General features: G+C 34.8%; 1 protein-coding gene across 17 annotated transcripts in view; it reads left to right on the top strand.

Moving 5' to 3' along the window:
* The first annotated feature begins 291 nt into the window (after nucleotides 1–291).
* Nucleotides 292–13,734, top strand: part of LOC149558490 (LUC7 N terminus domain-containing protein) — a 47,710-nt gene continuing 34,267 nt past the window's right edge. For all 17 annotated transcript variants that reach the window (XM_089832716.1, XM_089832709.1, XM_089832715.1 and 14 more), the window contains exons 1-2: nucleotides 292–563; nucleotides 2,063–2,191. In XM_089832716.1, the coding sequence (XP_089688842.1) occupies nucleotides 2,146–2,191 (46 nt within the window). In that variant the 5' untranslated portion in view covers nucleotides 292–563; nucleotides 2,063–2,145. The remainder of the gene's footprint in view (nucleotides 564–2,062; nucleotides 2,192–13,734) is intronic.

Here is a 13,734-nt window from a genome sequence, read left to right as displayed (position 1 = left end):
GACTGCTAGCGATGAACTCATCGAAGCCGTACAATGGTAGAGCCCCTCAATTTTTTTTTCCTTCTATCTTAGATAGAATTTTTAAAATATATCTTTAGTAATTTATAGTTTACAAAAGTACCATAAGAAAAAAGTGTGAAAAACAAAGAGTATGAGACTAACTAGGTAGGTATTTATTAAAAAGGAATGGAAAAACACCAAATAGTTTGACAAAATAACATTGGTCATTTGTGATTTCAGCCGTACCTCTGCTATTTAACGATAAAAGCTAAACTGCTTTCCAAAAACCCTAGGATTAAGTTTGCATTTGGATCCTCCTCTCCTCCGCTAGTTAATTGTCGCAGACGAAACAGGGTGGATAAATCAGCGTTCCAGTTAAACCACGCAAATTTGGGCTCAAATAGATATCGTCTGATATTTGCAGGCTCTGGCCATCGAATCCTATGCAGACCGCTAGTTTTTTATAATTTTGGGGCGACTTAGAAAAAATTGCAAAGATTGTACAGATCCGCAAGGACTGTTTCACAATTTGTGTGTAGCCCGAGAGAGACTATTCGAACGATGTAAGTTTTTACTACCATTTCCATGCATCTACGAATCTTTATCAAATACGCAATATCGTCGATTAGGTCAATTGTTACCTCTCTTTTGCCGCTTTCTAAACAAAAATGTTTATGAAGAAAAAAAAAAAAATGTTCTCGTGCTTAGGGTTTAGTATTCGGTAGTGTTACAGCGGGACGAACTGTTGTCTTTAAGATTCAATCTCACGTTTCATTTTAGGAGTTCATTTTTATTCGAGAGTAGATTTTAACTATCTAGGATTTTGAGACTTAGCTAGATTTTCCGGCACAAAAGTCATCAATTCAAATAAAATTTAGGGTACATATTATATTGCTTCTGCTAAATATTGTAACACTGCAAGCGCCTATGTCATCAACAGGCGTAGAGGGTTTAGAATCTCGTCATGAATTCCGCTACTAATTAGTCATTTAACAAGTTTAGCTGATCATAGCAATGTCCTTCCTTACCACATAGCTTATCGAATCCTAGGATTGTTAGTAAAATCAATGACTAGATTAATTACCTCATTTTTTATTCAATGGATGGCTCGTTAAATAAATCCTTCATCTACGTTACTGAAGTCCCAAAATTATTCACAGAAAACAATGTATCTTTGATATTTACATCTTGTGTGCTTATCAATTTCTGGAAGCGTTTGATTAAGATAGTTAAAAGCTGATAAGATTATCACTCGGCATTAGATAGTTAAAAGCTGATAAGATTATCACTCGGCATTTGGTGGAAGACTAGTTAATATTGAAGAAAACCAATACATGGTTCTTGGGCTAAGCTCAGTTCTTGAGCTCAAAAAATAATGAAAATACTTGCTTAAATAATGAAATGCATAATTTTTTAAAATCAATTCCTAGAAGTGTTCATGAAAACCTGTAGAAAGTAGACATTACTTGTAAGTTTTTTCCTTGCAGTGTACTGTAAGGTTTTCAAGTTTACATTTGCATCAAATTGTACTCTTTATTCTTTAATTTTTCTATCCAATGTACAGTAATCCAGGTTGTGAAGTGTTTTTCCATTCAGTCTACAGTTATTCAGTTTTTTACGTTTACAGTTGTATGCAAATTTCGCTCTTTACCATTCTGAATATTTGGAAGGTAATTGGCATGAAACAGCCTTGTTTTTAGGTGAAGATATAAGGAAGTGTTTAATCTGAAGTCAGAATGAGAACAAAATGTAATTGAGTAAATAATAATTTTATACTCAGTCCTGGGTGTGGTTATAGCTTTCATGTCTGTATTCAACACATAAATATAAAGTCACGATTCTTACCAACTTGCCATTTGATCGTACCACCACAACTGTAATTGTACATGCTATCTTGGATGGGTGAAGTGTGTAAATTTAACTTGGGGTTTTTACTTTCAATATCTTATATTTCTTAAAAAATTGTAGGACCAGAGTATTGATACAGTTTGGCTGAATTTACATGTGAGACCTGGTCAGAAAGGGCTATTCTTTTGGTTACTTGATTCTTCCTTTGTTGCAGTAAGTAGATATTGCTAGGGAGCATAGCAACTCTCTTGGTGGCACTTACAATCAAGTTGAACTTTGCACCCTTGCACTTTCAAAATGGTGGAAGCGCAGAGGGCTCTGCTGGATGAGCTTATGGGTGCAGGTGAGTTGTTCATTTATGAATAGATTTCGATCTTTTTTCTTATTTAGTTATTCCTTTCTAAATGGAATCTTGTTAAATTATCTTAAGTAGAAAATTTCAAAGAGTACTAAGCTTATTCAAATTCAGATCATATGCATTCGCATACCCAGGCATGCAAAAAAATATAAAAAAGAAAAAGCCTTTTCAATTGCATATTAACCCTAGTTGCACGGACATGGATACAGATGCAAACATGGACATGATATCGGATATGAAATATGGCCATTTTAAAATACCCCCTATATGAATATGGCTGGATACAACATTTAAAAAATAAAATAAAAAAATAACATATATATTCAACACATTTTTCTAAGTTATTAGAGGATATTTTTGTTACTTTAAAAGCAATATAATTTCTAACTTAGTAGAGGAGATTTTCATTACCTTAAATGCAATATAAACACATAAATGCCACATAAAATTTATAAGTAAATTTAACACTTTACAATATGCAGAAAATTTAGAGTAGCATTGGAAGACCTCCCGAAAAAAATGGGCCATTGGAATAGAAAAATATTTCATTTGCCTTTCTTATCACACATGGGTACAATATTCAACGTGTATCGGAGATGTATTGAGGGCTGTGTCGGATATGTTTCTGTTGTGTGTTTTATGGCTGCATTTTGCTAGTATGAGGGACTTCAATTTTTACAAAGATTCCATAGTGTTGTATGCTTTGGGACAAGCACATTTCACCCTCTGCACAACATTTTCAAACTTCATTATATTCCTTGAGCATGTATTAGTTGCACCCAGCACATATTTCAGGTCATACAGTGAGTTTTATTGCTGGACTGAGATTTCATGATGCTTGCAGATTAGCGCATTTGAGCCATTCACACAGATTAGTGCATATGTATACTTTGCGCCTTGAGCACATTTCACCCTCTGCACAACATTTTCAAACTTCATTATATTCCTTGAGCATGTATTAGTTGCATACAGCACACATTTCAGGTCATACAGTGAATTTTATTGCTGGAGTGAGATTTCATGATGCTTGCAGATTAGTGCATTTGAGCCCATCACACAGATTTTATCTTCTCAATGGATATCCTTACCTGCTAAAACTTGCTCCCTGAGCGCATATGTGACAGTGACGGAATTTGTTTTGTAATGTTTTCCAGGCTAGTAGTGTATTTGTGCTCGTGCTGAATGAAGGCCCTTGAGTGCATATGGGGTGGGGTGGTATAGCAAATTTTAGACTCTGGATATTTCCCTCATCTTAGTAAATTTGCGCTATAGGAGACAGTACAACTTTGGAGAGGGGTTTTCTGGGAGCGCATATGTGACAGTGACGGAATTTGTTTTGTAATGTTTTCCAGGCTAGTAGTGTATTTGTGCTCGTGCTGAATGAAGGCCCTTGAGTGCATATGGGGTGGGGTGGTATAGCAAATTTTAGACTCTGGATATTTCCCTCATCTTAGTAAATTTGCGCTATAGGAGACAGTACAACTTTGGAGAGGGGTTTTCTGGAGCTTGAACACCAAGTATGATGACAAAATATCTTCTTTCGGAAGCTGGGCAATATTTCTTTTCTATGAAGGATTTGGTAACCTTGAACTGCATCCTTAGTGCTGCAACATTTGCGCTCATGTTTCCCTGACTGTTTATGGGCTTTTTTGCATTGGGGTGCGATTCTTTGCGTGTGGAGAGTTAGTGATTTGAGGTGAAATCACCCTTCATGAAGGTTCTTTTATATGCTCAAACAATTTTTTGGTATTGTGTTTCACACCACTAGGCACAAATACACAATGCAAGAAAGTTTTGCGCTTTCAAACTTAATGAATTCAGATTTGAACTTTGCTGGTGAACTTTATATTCCTGGAATGTTTTTTCTAAGCAATGGATGGGACATGCCATGGATCCAACGTAAGTTACCCTTGTTCACCCCTAGACCCTGCAAGACCAGCCTGTGTACAAACTGGTACCTGCTCCTGGTCCAGCTCGCCTGCTGGTCTGGGCAGGGTTCAATAATCAGGGTCTCAGTATGAACTTGCTGGCTGTCAGAATAGACCTAGGTGAGCCATGCCCACACAGGTCGAACCAAGCACAAGTTTTGATGAACTGGGACCTGTGGATGTCATTTAAGTGATTTTCTTTTGCATATTTTATAAAGTTTTAACATCCTTTGTTAAATACGTAGCAGCAGGAGAAGTGTTGTATTATATGATTCTCTCTCTCTCTCTCTCTATCTATCTATATATATATATATAATTGCTTGCATCTTAGAGAAATCATTTATACTTGTTATATCAAATTCTGATATGGATGATTACACACACACACACATATATATGTATGTATATATTATCGGTGCTATTGAATCTGACTTTATTGCTTTGTAACCCCTTTTGTTATCGGGGACTGTTACCATGCTTTTAGCACCCACGTTCTAAACTCCCAAGCTAACTCTGCAAAGTCGATTGGGGTTGGTTTTTAATTGCTGATGATAGATTATGAACTCTAACCTGTGAAGAAGATAGAGTTATGAAGATATGCTGAGGTGGAACCATCAAATTCAGAACTTCAATTTTTTGCTTCATTTTAAGATTGGGTCTGCAAAAGGCTGAATTGTTAATACATTCCAAGGTGCAGCATATCTGTGAAGTCGAACTTGAACTTGAACCAAAGGTTTCTACTTCAACTTCGTGTTCGAGTTTGCAGAGTCAAAATTTATGACAGCATTAAAATAACAGTAACAATGCGAGTGGCATAACTTTTAACTCCACCGTTGGATCTGATCAAATTTTGGATATGTTGTTCAAAATCAAGTTTTCTAAAGGTCCACCAAGGCAATCTTCAAAATTTGGCCAAAGTCAAAAGTTATGATGGACTGAATGCAGGTCTGTCAACACACCAGCAAATACAGATATGCCACAGTCAGAAAAAATAGTCATGTTGCGGGGCCCACAACTTTTAATCCGACTGTTGGATTGAGCTGAATTTTGGATATGTTTGAGGAAACCTAATTATCTAAATTCTCTCCAAGTCGTTTTGCAAGATTCTTGACGGATCAAAAGTTATGACTTTTTAAGTGCAGCAATATATTACCAGTGACAGTTACAAAATCATGATAGCAATCTGTAACTAGCATATGCCACTTGTCCAAGAATGCACATGGGATTCATTTTAAATTTGGTAAAAGATTTGTTATAATTTATGAAACTTTAAAGTGGCTCAGCTATTAAAATTCCGAAGGGGCAAGAAGAAGATTATTCTTGAGAATAATTAAACTGATTTTTCAAGAAATGGTTATGGAAACCAAAATCTAAAATGTTATTTATTGCAAGATTCAGATGTAGTAGGGGTTCTTCTCTTCACCAGGAGTTCTATAGCTACAGGAAAGGGAGAATACATTTTATGTGCAGTGATTGTAACAGGGAGGGGAATAGCAGTGTTATTTCTATTTTTCTGCAACTTGATTGCAATGACAGAGATAAAATAATATTGTTATTGCTTTGTCATGCATTTGAAATAAAAGAGAGTTTCATACATCAGATTCTAAAGTCTGAATATGGTTTTCTTGGATTGAAAATGATTTTACAGTCATTTCTTTCATGTTTTAGGTGCAGTTTTGCATTATCATTCATATTCAGCAAAATAAGATAATGCTTCTTTGTACTTTCCTTGTGATATGAGAAACTGGATAGGTAGTCCTGTGGCTATTTGTTCATTTTCTTTCTTCATTGTACAGCTTTGAAATCTTATAATTGTATTTATCCCATAGTGATGGGTAAATACTAGAAAGCCTTTATGTTAACCAGTTATTTAAATTTTTTGAATATCTTTCTAAGAGGGAGCTGTACCTCTCAATTCAGAGGAAAACTATCAATCTCATGATAGTATTTCCAATTGTTAGTGGCAATTGTTCTTCTATTTGGGCATCTTGAGTCATTCTTTGTATGTAATTTTGGAAGGACAAAACTATTTACTAACAGGGACCAAATCAGCTTGACACCCGAGTGATTATTGTTATCGGAGGTTGTTTACATTCACACTCACACACAGACACACGCACATATATGTATATATGATCAGTGTTGTTGAATCTGACTATTTTGCTTTGTAACCCCTTTTGTTATTGGGGACCAAATTAGCTTGATACCCGAGTGATTATTGTTATTGGGAGTTTGTTTGTTAAACATTGAATTAAGAAGTGCATGGTCCGTAGAGCCATGATTCTACGTGGCCATTGGTCATGTAAATTCATGTCCCTATGGGACATGCACCTCTTCTCTCCATTATATATTTCAGATTGCTGGTGTAATTTAATCACCAATAACAGGGGCAGTGCATTAGTCTTCCTCCAGCGATATTGAAGTAATAAGTTCTGGCAGCTTATACATGGCTACGTAAAGTCATGTCCCTACGTGACATGCACCTCTTCTCTCTATTACATGCACCTCTTCTCTCCATTACATGCACCTCTTCTCTCCATTATATATTTCAGATTGCTGGTGTAATCTAATCACCAATAACAGCGGCAGTGCATCAGTCTTCCTCCAGCTATATTGAAGTAATAAGTTCTAGCAGATTATACATTACATACATTACAGCTTGTGAACTACAGATATTACTATTCTCCAGTCATATATATTAGTGATTCAAATCAGATACAATATCATATATCAGTTTATCTATTAGAGGTCCTGAAAACAATTACATGGTATCAGAGCCATCTTGATAGAGAAACTCAATCTCAGAATTATTAATTTCAGAGTTAATAATATCAAATTCTTCAAATCAAAATGGTGAATCACGTAAGGTTAGAGGATAGACTTGAAGGAGCTTCCAATTTTATATCATGGAAAATTCGAGTTATGATTATACTACAAGAGATGGAATTAGAAGAATAAATTGAGTCAAATAAATTAATTCTAGAAAATGATCCAGAGAAAACAACATGGAAAAGGAACAACAACAAAGCCATGAAGATTATTATAGACTCTGTAAAGGATCACATTCTTCCTTCTATATCTATTCTCAAAACAACTTTTGAGACGTTTTCTACAATTAAGAATACTTTCGAAATTAACAACACTAGAAGATTGCTAACATTGAAGCAAGATCTTCTATATATCAAAATGAATAATGGAGATTCAATTACTTCTTATTTCTTAAGAATTTCTGAGTTGAAAGATCAACTTGCGACTATTGGAAGTTCAGTAGATGACAAAGAACTTAGCATTATAGCATTAAAAGGACTACCACTAACTTGGGAAACTTTTATCCGTGGTCTAAGCTCTCGACACGATCTTCCTAAATTTGAACTACTTAAAAATGAATGCACTCAAGAAGAATCAGGATTAGTCTCCAAAGGTATCAGCCTAAATCAAGAGGGAGACATTCAAGCTCTTCATGCTAATATCAACAATAAAGAAAAGAAAGGTAAATTCAAAAGAAATAGATTGGAATTCAACAAATCATATAAGAAACGAGATTGGTCAAAAGTACAATGTTTCAAATGTGAAAAATTTGGACACACTAATAACTTCTGTCCAGAACGAAAGAAAATTCAAGCAGTTCTAGCAGAAGTCAAAGAAGAAAAAGATGAAAACTACACATTTTATCTAGCACTATCAAGTGAATTAAACTCCAACAAGAATACTTGGATTATAGATAGTGGAGCATCACGTAATATCGCAAGCTTTAGAGATAAATTTGAAAGCTTCGAAGGGTAACCTTTGAAGAAGTAACCATTGGAGACAACTCTACACACCCAGTTAAAGGTATTGGGTCATGTTCAATTCAACTAAATCTAGGTATTACTCTCCAACTGAAGAATGTTTTATTTGTACCTGGTATAAAAAGAAATTTAGTCTCTATCTCCGGTCTTGCTAATCAAGGGTATCGAATCACCTTTCAAGAAGATAAAGTTCTATCTTGGCCAAAGAATTCGAATATCAAGAGAGCTATATTCATTGGATTTAGAGATGGAAGTCTATACAAACTATGTAATCAACAAAATATAGCTCTAAATCATGAAACATCAAACACAAATGAAATATGGCATAAAAGACTAGGTCACCTTCATTTTCGTGCTTTATCATCAATAGGAAAAATTGTAACAGGGTTACCTAGCCTCAAACCTGATCATTAAGGCATTTGCAAAGGATGTGCCCTAGGTAAAAACACGAAAAAAATCCTTTGCCAAAAGTGTACACAAATCACATTCAGTTCTTGAACTTATTCATATTGATCTATGTGGCTCTATGTGTGTACCTTCCCTAAATGGATGTCTCTATTATGTGATATTTATAGATGACTATTCTAGAAAAACTTGGATCTACTTCCTTAAACAAAAGGAATCAATTGAAGTATTATCTAAATTCAAAGTCCTAGTTGAAAATCAGTCCGGTCAGAAAATTAAAACCTTAAGATCGAACAATGGAGGTGAATACATCTCAGAAATCTTTAAAGATTTTTGCATTATTGTTGGGATTAAGAGGGAGTTTTCTGTACCATATAATCCCTAACAGAATGTAATGCAGAACGTAAAAACAGATCCATTATTGAAGTAGCCAGAGCTATGCTGCATGACCAAAATCTTCATACCTCTTTTTGGGTTGAAGCTTCTAATATTGCATTTTATATTCAAAATAGATTCCTCACTCAATATTGGAAAATAGAACCCTTGAAGAAGTATTTACAAACTTCAAACCAGACTTGAGCCATCTAAGAATATTTGGGTGTCCTGTTTATATTCATATCTAAAGAAAAAAAAGAACAAAATTATAACCATCTAGAAAGATGGGCATACTCATCGGATACAACGAATCAACCAAAGGTTATAGGATCTATGCCCGTGGTCAAAGAACCATTGAAGTCAGTAGAGATGTAAAATTTGAAGAAGACATTGCTTTTAATCTTTCAAAGACCATTGATGAATCATACGTAGAACCTACTACTAAACTAGATGAGAATCATTCAGTAGAGAATGAGAGGAAGAATGATGCTGAACATATTACACTTATTCTAAATTCAAATGATAGTGAAAATCCTAACAACAAAAAGAGATCACTTTGGGTTAGAAAAATGATAGAAGAAAATCATATAGACCCTGATGAAATAGTCAGAGAAAGTAAGAAAACAAGAAATCAATCATGCTATGTAGCACTACTCTTTGAACTCATCAAAACCTTTAAATGTTGAAGAAGCCTTATCAAACAAATCTTGGAAAGAAGCAATGATTGAAGAATATCAATCAATACTAAAAAATGATGTGTGGGATTTTGTACGCAAGCCAAAGAATAAATCAATGGTTTCTTCCAAATGACTATACAAAATCAAGCATGCACTTGATGAAAGCATTGAAAAATACAAAGCCAAATTTGTAGCCCGCAGATTCTTACAGAGGGAAGGAATTGATTATGCAGAAACATTCACTCCAGTTGCCCAGTACACATCTGTTAGAACCATCATAGTAATTGCAGCCTCTAAAGGATGGAAGATTCATCAAATGGATGTCAAAACAACATTCCTAAATGGTGAAATTGAAGAAGTATATATTGAGCAACTGGAAGGATTCGTCACTCATAACAAAAACTCTCATGTGTGCAAATTAAAGAAAACACTATATGGCTTTAGACAAGCACCCAGGGCATGTTATGAAAGAATAAACAACTATCTCACAAAATTAGGTTATTCCAAGAATGAAGCTAATCCTAACATATACTTTAAAATAAATGGAGATGATATGATTATTCTTGTATTATATGTTGATGACTTGCTTATAACAGGTGAAGAACATCTCATAGCTAAATGCAAATAGGATCTAGCAACAAAATTTGATATGAAAGACCTAGGACTTTTTCATTACTTCCTAGGGCTAGAAGTCTGTCAAAGGAGGACCACATTTCCTTAAATCAAGGAAAATACACTATTGATATTTTGACTAAGTTTGGAATGATGGATTGTAAACTAGTTACTACTCCTATGGAAGCTAACTTACATAAACTGAGGAATGACGGATTTGAGTCTGAACCTACAGAATCTATTTACTATAGGTAGATCATCGGATCACTAATGTACTTGGTTAATGCTCGTCTTGATATTTGTTATGCAACTAATACATTAAGTCAATTCATGTGTGAACCAAAGAAGATACATCTTATGATAACTAAGCACATCTTACGATACCTAAGAGGTTCAATTGGCATGCGACTCAAATATGATCAAGTTGAAATCAATCTTCATGGATATTCAGATTTGACTAGGCTGACAACTCTATTGAATGTAAAAGTACTACAAGATGTTTCAATCTTGGATTTGCAATGATATCTTGGTTTAGCAGAAAACAATCTTAAGTTGCCTTAAGCTCCACTAAAGCAGAATATATAGCCTTGTCCATGAGAGCTAGAAAGGCTATATGGATGCGGAAGTTGCTAGTTGGGTTGTTCAAGAAACCTTTGAAGCCAACTATCATTCATTGTGATAATCAAAGTTGTATCAAGCTTTTAGCAAGTCCAGTTTTTCACAATCGATCTTAAGCATATTGAGATACCTTATCATTATATTAGGGATATGATAGATCGAGGTGTTATCAAACTAGAGTAGATAAATGCAAATGAGCAAACAACAAATGTTCTTGCCAAACCGCTTGCCAAGGTCAAATTGGAATACTTCAGAGGAAAACTTGGTATGATCAAATTGTAATTTTGAATATTGAATTTAAGTTTCAATTTTATATGAGTTTATGCTTCTATATGGTTGCATCAAATATGTAATAAAAGATGACGATCTTTTTTTGACATATATATTGAGAAGGTAATCATTGTGAGGTGACGATCTTACAAATGATAGGCTTGTTATCATGATAGTTTATGTTTCGGATATGCCTGAAGTCATTGATAACGAAAGTATTATGATCACTCTAGGTTGTTGATCCGGAATGCCGGAGATCATAATATATGTTATGATGGTGTTCATAACATTGTGGTTATAGTTATGTGACTAGTCACTATTTTTAGAGTGTTGAAGTCAGATAATCTGTTGATTATATGATTATCATTAATCTTGATAACTTGTTGAGACCTGATTGTTATTTCACTTCTCCCTTACAAAGAGGGAGTGTTTAAATATGTAGCAGAAGGAGAAGTGTTGTATTATATGACTCTCTCTCTCTCTCTCTCTCTCTCTCTCTCTCTCTCTCTCTCTCTCTCTATATATATATATATATATATATGTACGAGATTGCTTGCATCTTGAAGAAATCATTTATACTTGTTATATCAAATTCTGATATGGACGATTACACACACACACACACATATATGATCGTTGTTATTGAATTTGACTTTATTGCTTTGTAACCCCTTTTGTTATCAGGGACCAAATTAGCTTGACACCGGAGTGATTATTGTTATCGGGAGTTTGTTTGTTAAACATTGAATTAAGAAGTGCACGGCCCGTAGAGCCATGACTGTATGTGGCCATTGGCCACATAAAGTCATGTCCCTATGGGACATGCACCTCTTCTCTCCAATATATATTTCAGATATCTGGTGTAATCTAATCACCAATAACAGCGACAGTGCATTAGTCTTCCTCCAGCGATATTGAAGTAAAAAGTTCTAGTTGTAATCTAATCACCAATAACAACGGCAGTGCATTAGTGTTCCTCCAGCGATATTGAAGTAAAAAGTTCTAGTTGTAATCTAATCACCAATAACAGCTGCAGTACATTAGTGTTCCTCCAGCGATATTGAAGTAAAAAGTTCTAGCAGATTATACATTACATACATTACAGCTTGTGAACTACAGATATTACTAATCTCCAGTCATATATATTAGTGATTCAAATCAGATACAATATCATATATCAGTACATTACAGCTTGTGAACTACAGATATTACTGATCTCCAGTCATATATATTAGTGATTCAAATCAGATACAATATCATATATCAGTTTATCTATCAGAGGTCCTGAAAACAATTGTTAGTGTAGTTTTTTATTTTTCCTATTTTGTTAGGTTTTTCCTACACTTTTAATAATCTCGCTTAGGTTAATAAAACATGTCTTATTAGGTGAATGGTTGTGAGGTGTCACCTTCTTACATGTGAGCATCCATTAGCTATCTTCGGAAGATACTTTGCTATTTTTAGTCTGATAGATGGTTGCTCCTCATTGGTTGGTGTTGCCACCTCCTCTCTCTTCCTAGCCTATATAAGCATGCTACCTGACTCGTAGTTGCATCTCTTGTTTTTGCATCCTCTTAATGCTATTTTGCTTCCAACATTTGCATTACTCTCTTGGAGACTAACTCTATGATGCTATTTTGATTTTGTATCATTTGCATTCATAGTTTAAATATTTATTCGTTGCACTAGTTTTTTGGGTTATTAATCTTATCAGATTCTAACATGGTATCAGAGCTTTTCTATGTGCAAGAGTAGATTTTAGTTTCCTTATTTGAGAGATTCGGGAGGGGGGCTAATAAACTTTATTGTAGTTTTTTGAAAAACGAAATATGCTCTTCTCTTGCATCTTTGGATGATCTTGAGAATCAGAAAAGTATTGACAAAAATGATTTTTTTCTGGGGTTTCAATCTCAAATCTGACAACCAACTTGCATATTTGGAATTTTCAATCAGTTTTGCAGATTCTAGCATGCCATTGATGGACCTGGGAAGCTGATTTAGCATTTGCATGTCATATTTTGGTTGCTGGGGTCGTTTTTTGATTTTTGGAGCTGTTTTTTTACTGGTAAAGGCGTCTGATTTACACTGCTGCAACATCTTCTGTACAGCAGCAAGAAAAACACTTTCTGGGTTTTGTTCGCAGCCTCGAAAAACCATTTGGGTATCTTTTAGATTTTGCATGCAAGCTGTATATTTTGCAGAATCGAGCATGAAAAGCTACAACCATACTCCTCTCCATTGGCAATCACAGATTTGAACGCAGTTTTCAAATGCCTCGTTCTTGCTCATACGACTTTCGATTTTGATGATTCTTGTTATGAACTTGGCTATTTTTTTGTGCTTTATCCACTAGTGGAGTTGTTTTTTGATTTTCATGCATTAATTTTTCAGAAATTGCAGATTCTCGGCTGTGACTGTGCATAGTTCTCGTTTTGGAAACTTTGGAGGATCATAACTTTCTCATACGACCTCGTATCGAGGCGATTCTTTTTTTGAAAGTGCATGATTTTTTGAGTAGATCACAATGGTGCTATTTGTTTCCTTGATTATTGTGCTTAAATTTTACTTTCAACATATGCTCTTCATGAGGGTTTGTAATGCATTGAAATCAAGACCACTAAGTATTTCTTTCTAGTGGTAGTTGTAAACGCACTAAAATAAAGTGCCAAATCATATTTCTTTGGGGGGGTTCTTTGATTGAGTAAAAAGGGGGGGGCGTTGTCGTGGCTGGGTTCTCTTCTTTTTAGCATTTCTTCTCTACATTTCTTCATCATGGATCAAACAAATATGCCCATCCTAATTCCATACAACTACTTTGAGTGGAAATCACGCATGACAATTCACTTAAGGAAAGC

The sequence above is a fragment of the Cupressus sempervirens genome, chromosome 5 (assembly GCF_028749045.1).
Source record: "Cupressus sempervirens isolate cs-2001-9-10 chromosome 5, ASM2874904v1, whole genome shotgun sequence".
Taxonomy (NCBI): domain Eukaryota; kingdom Viridiplantae; phylum Streptophyta; class Pinopsida; order Cupressales; family Cupressaceae; genus Cupressus; species Cupressus sempervirens.
Note: the sequence above shows the minus strand (reverse complement) of the source record. Positions and strands in the feature narration are given on the sequence as shown.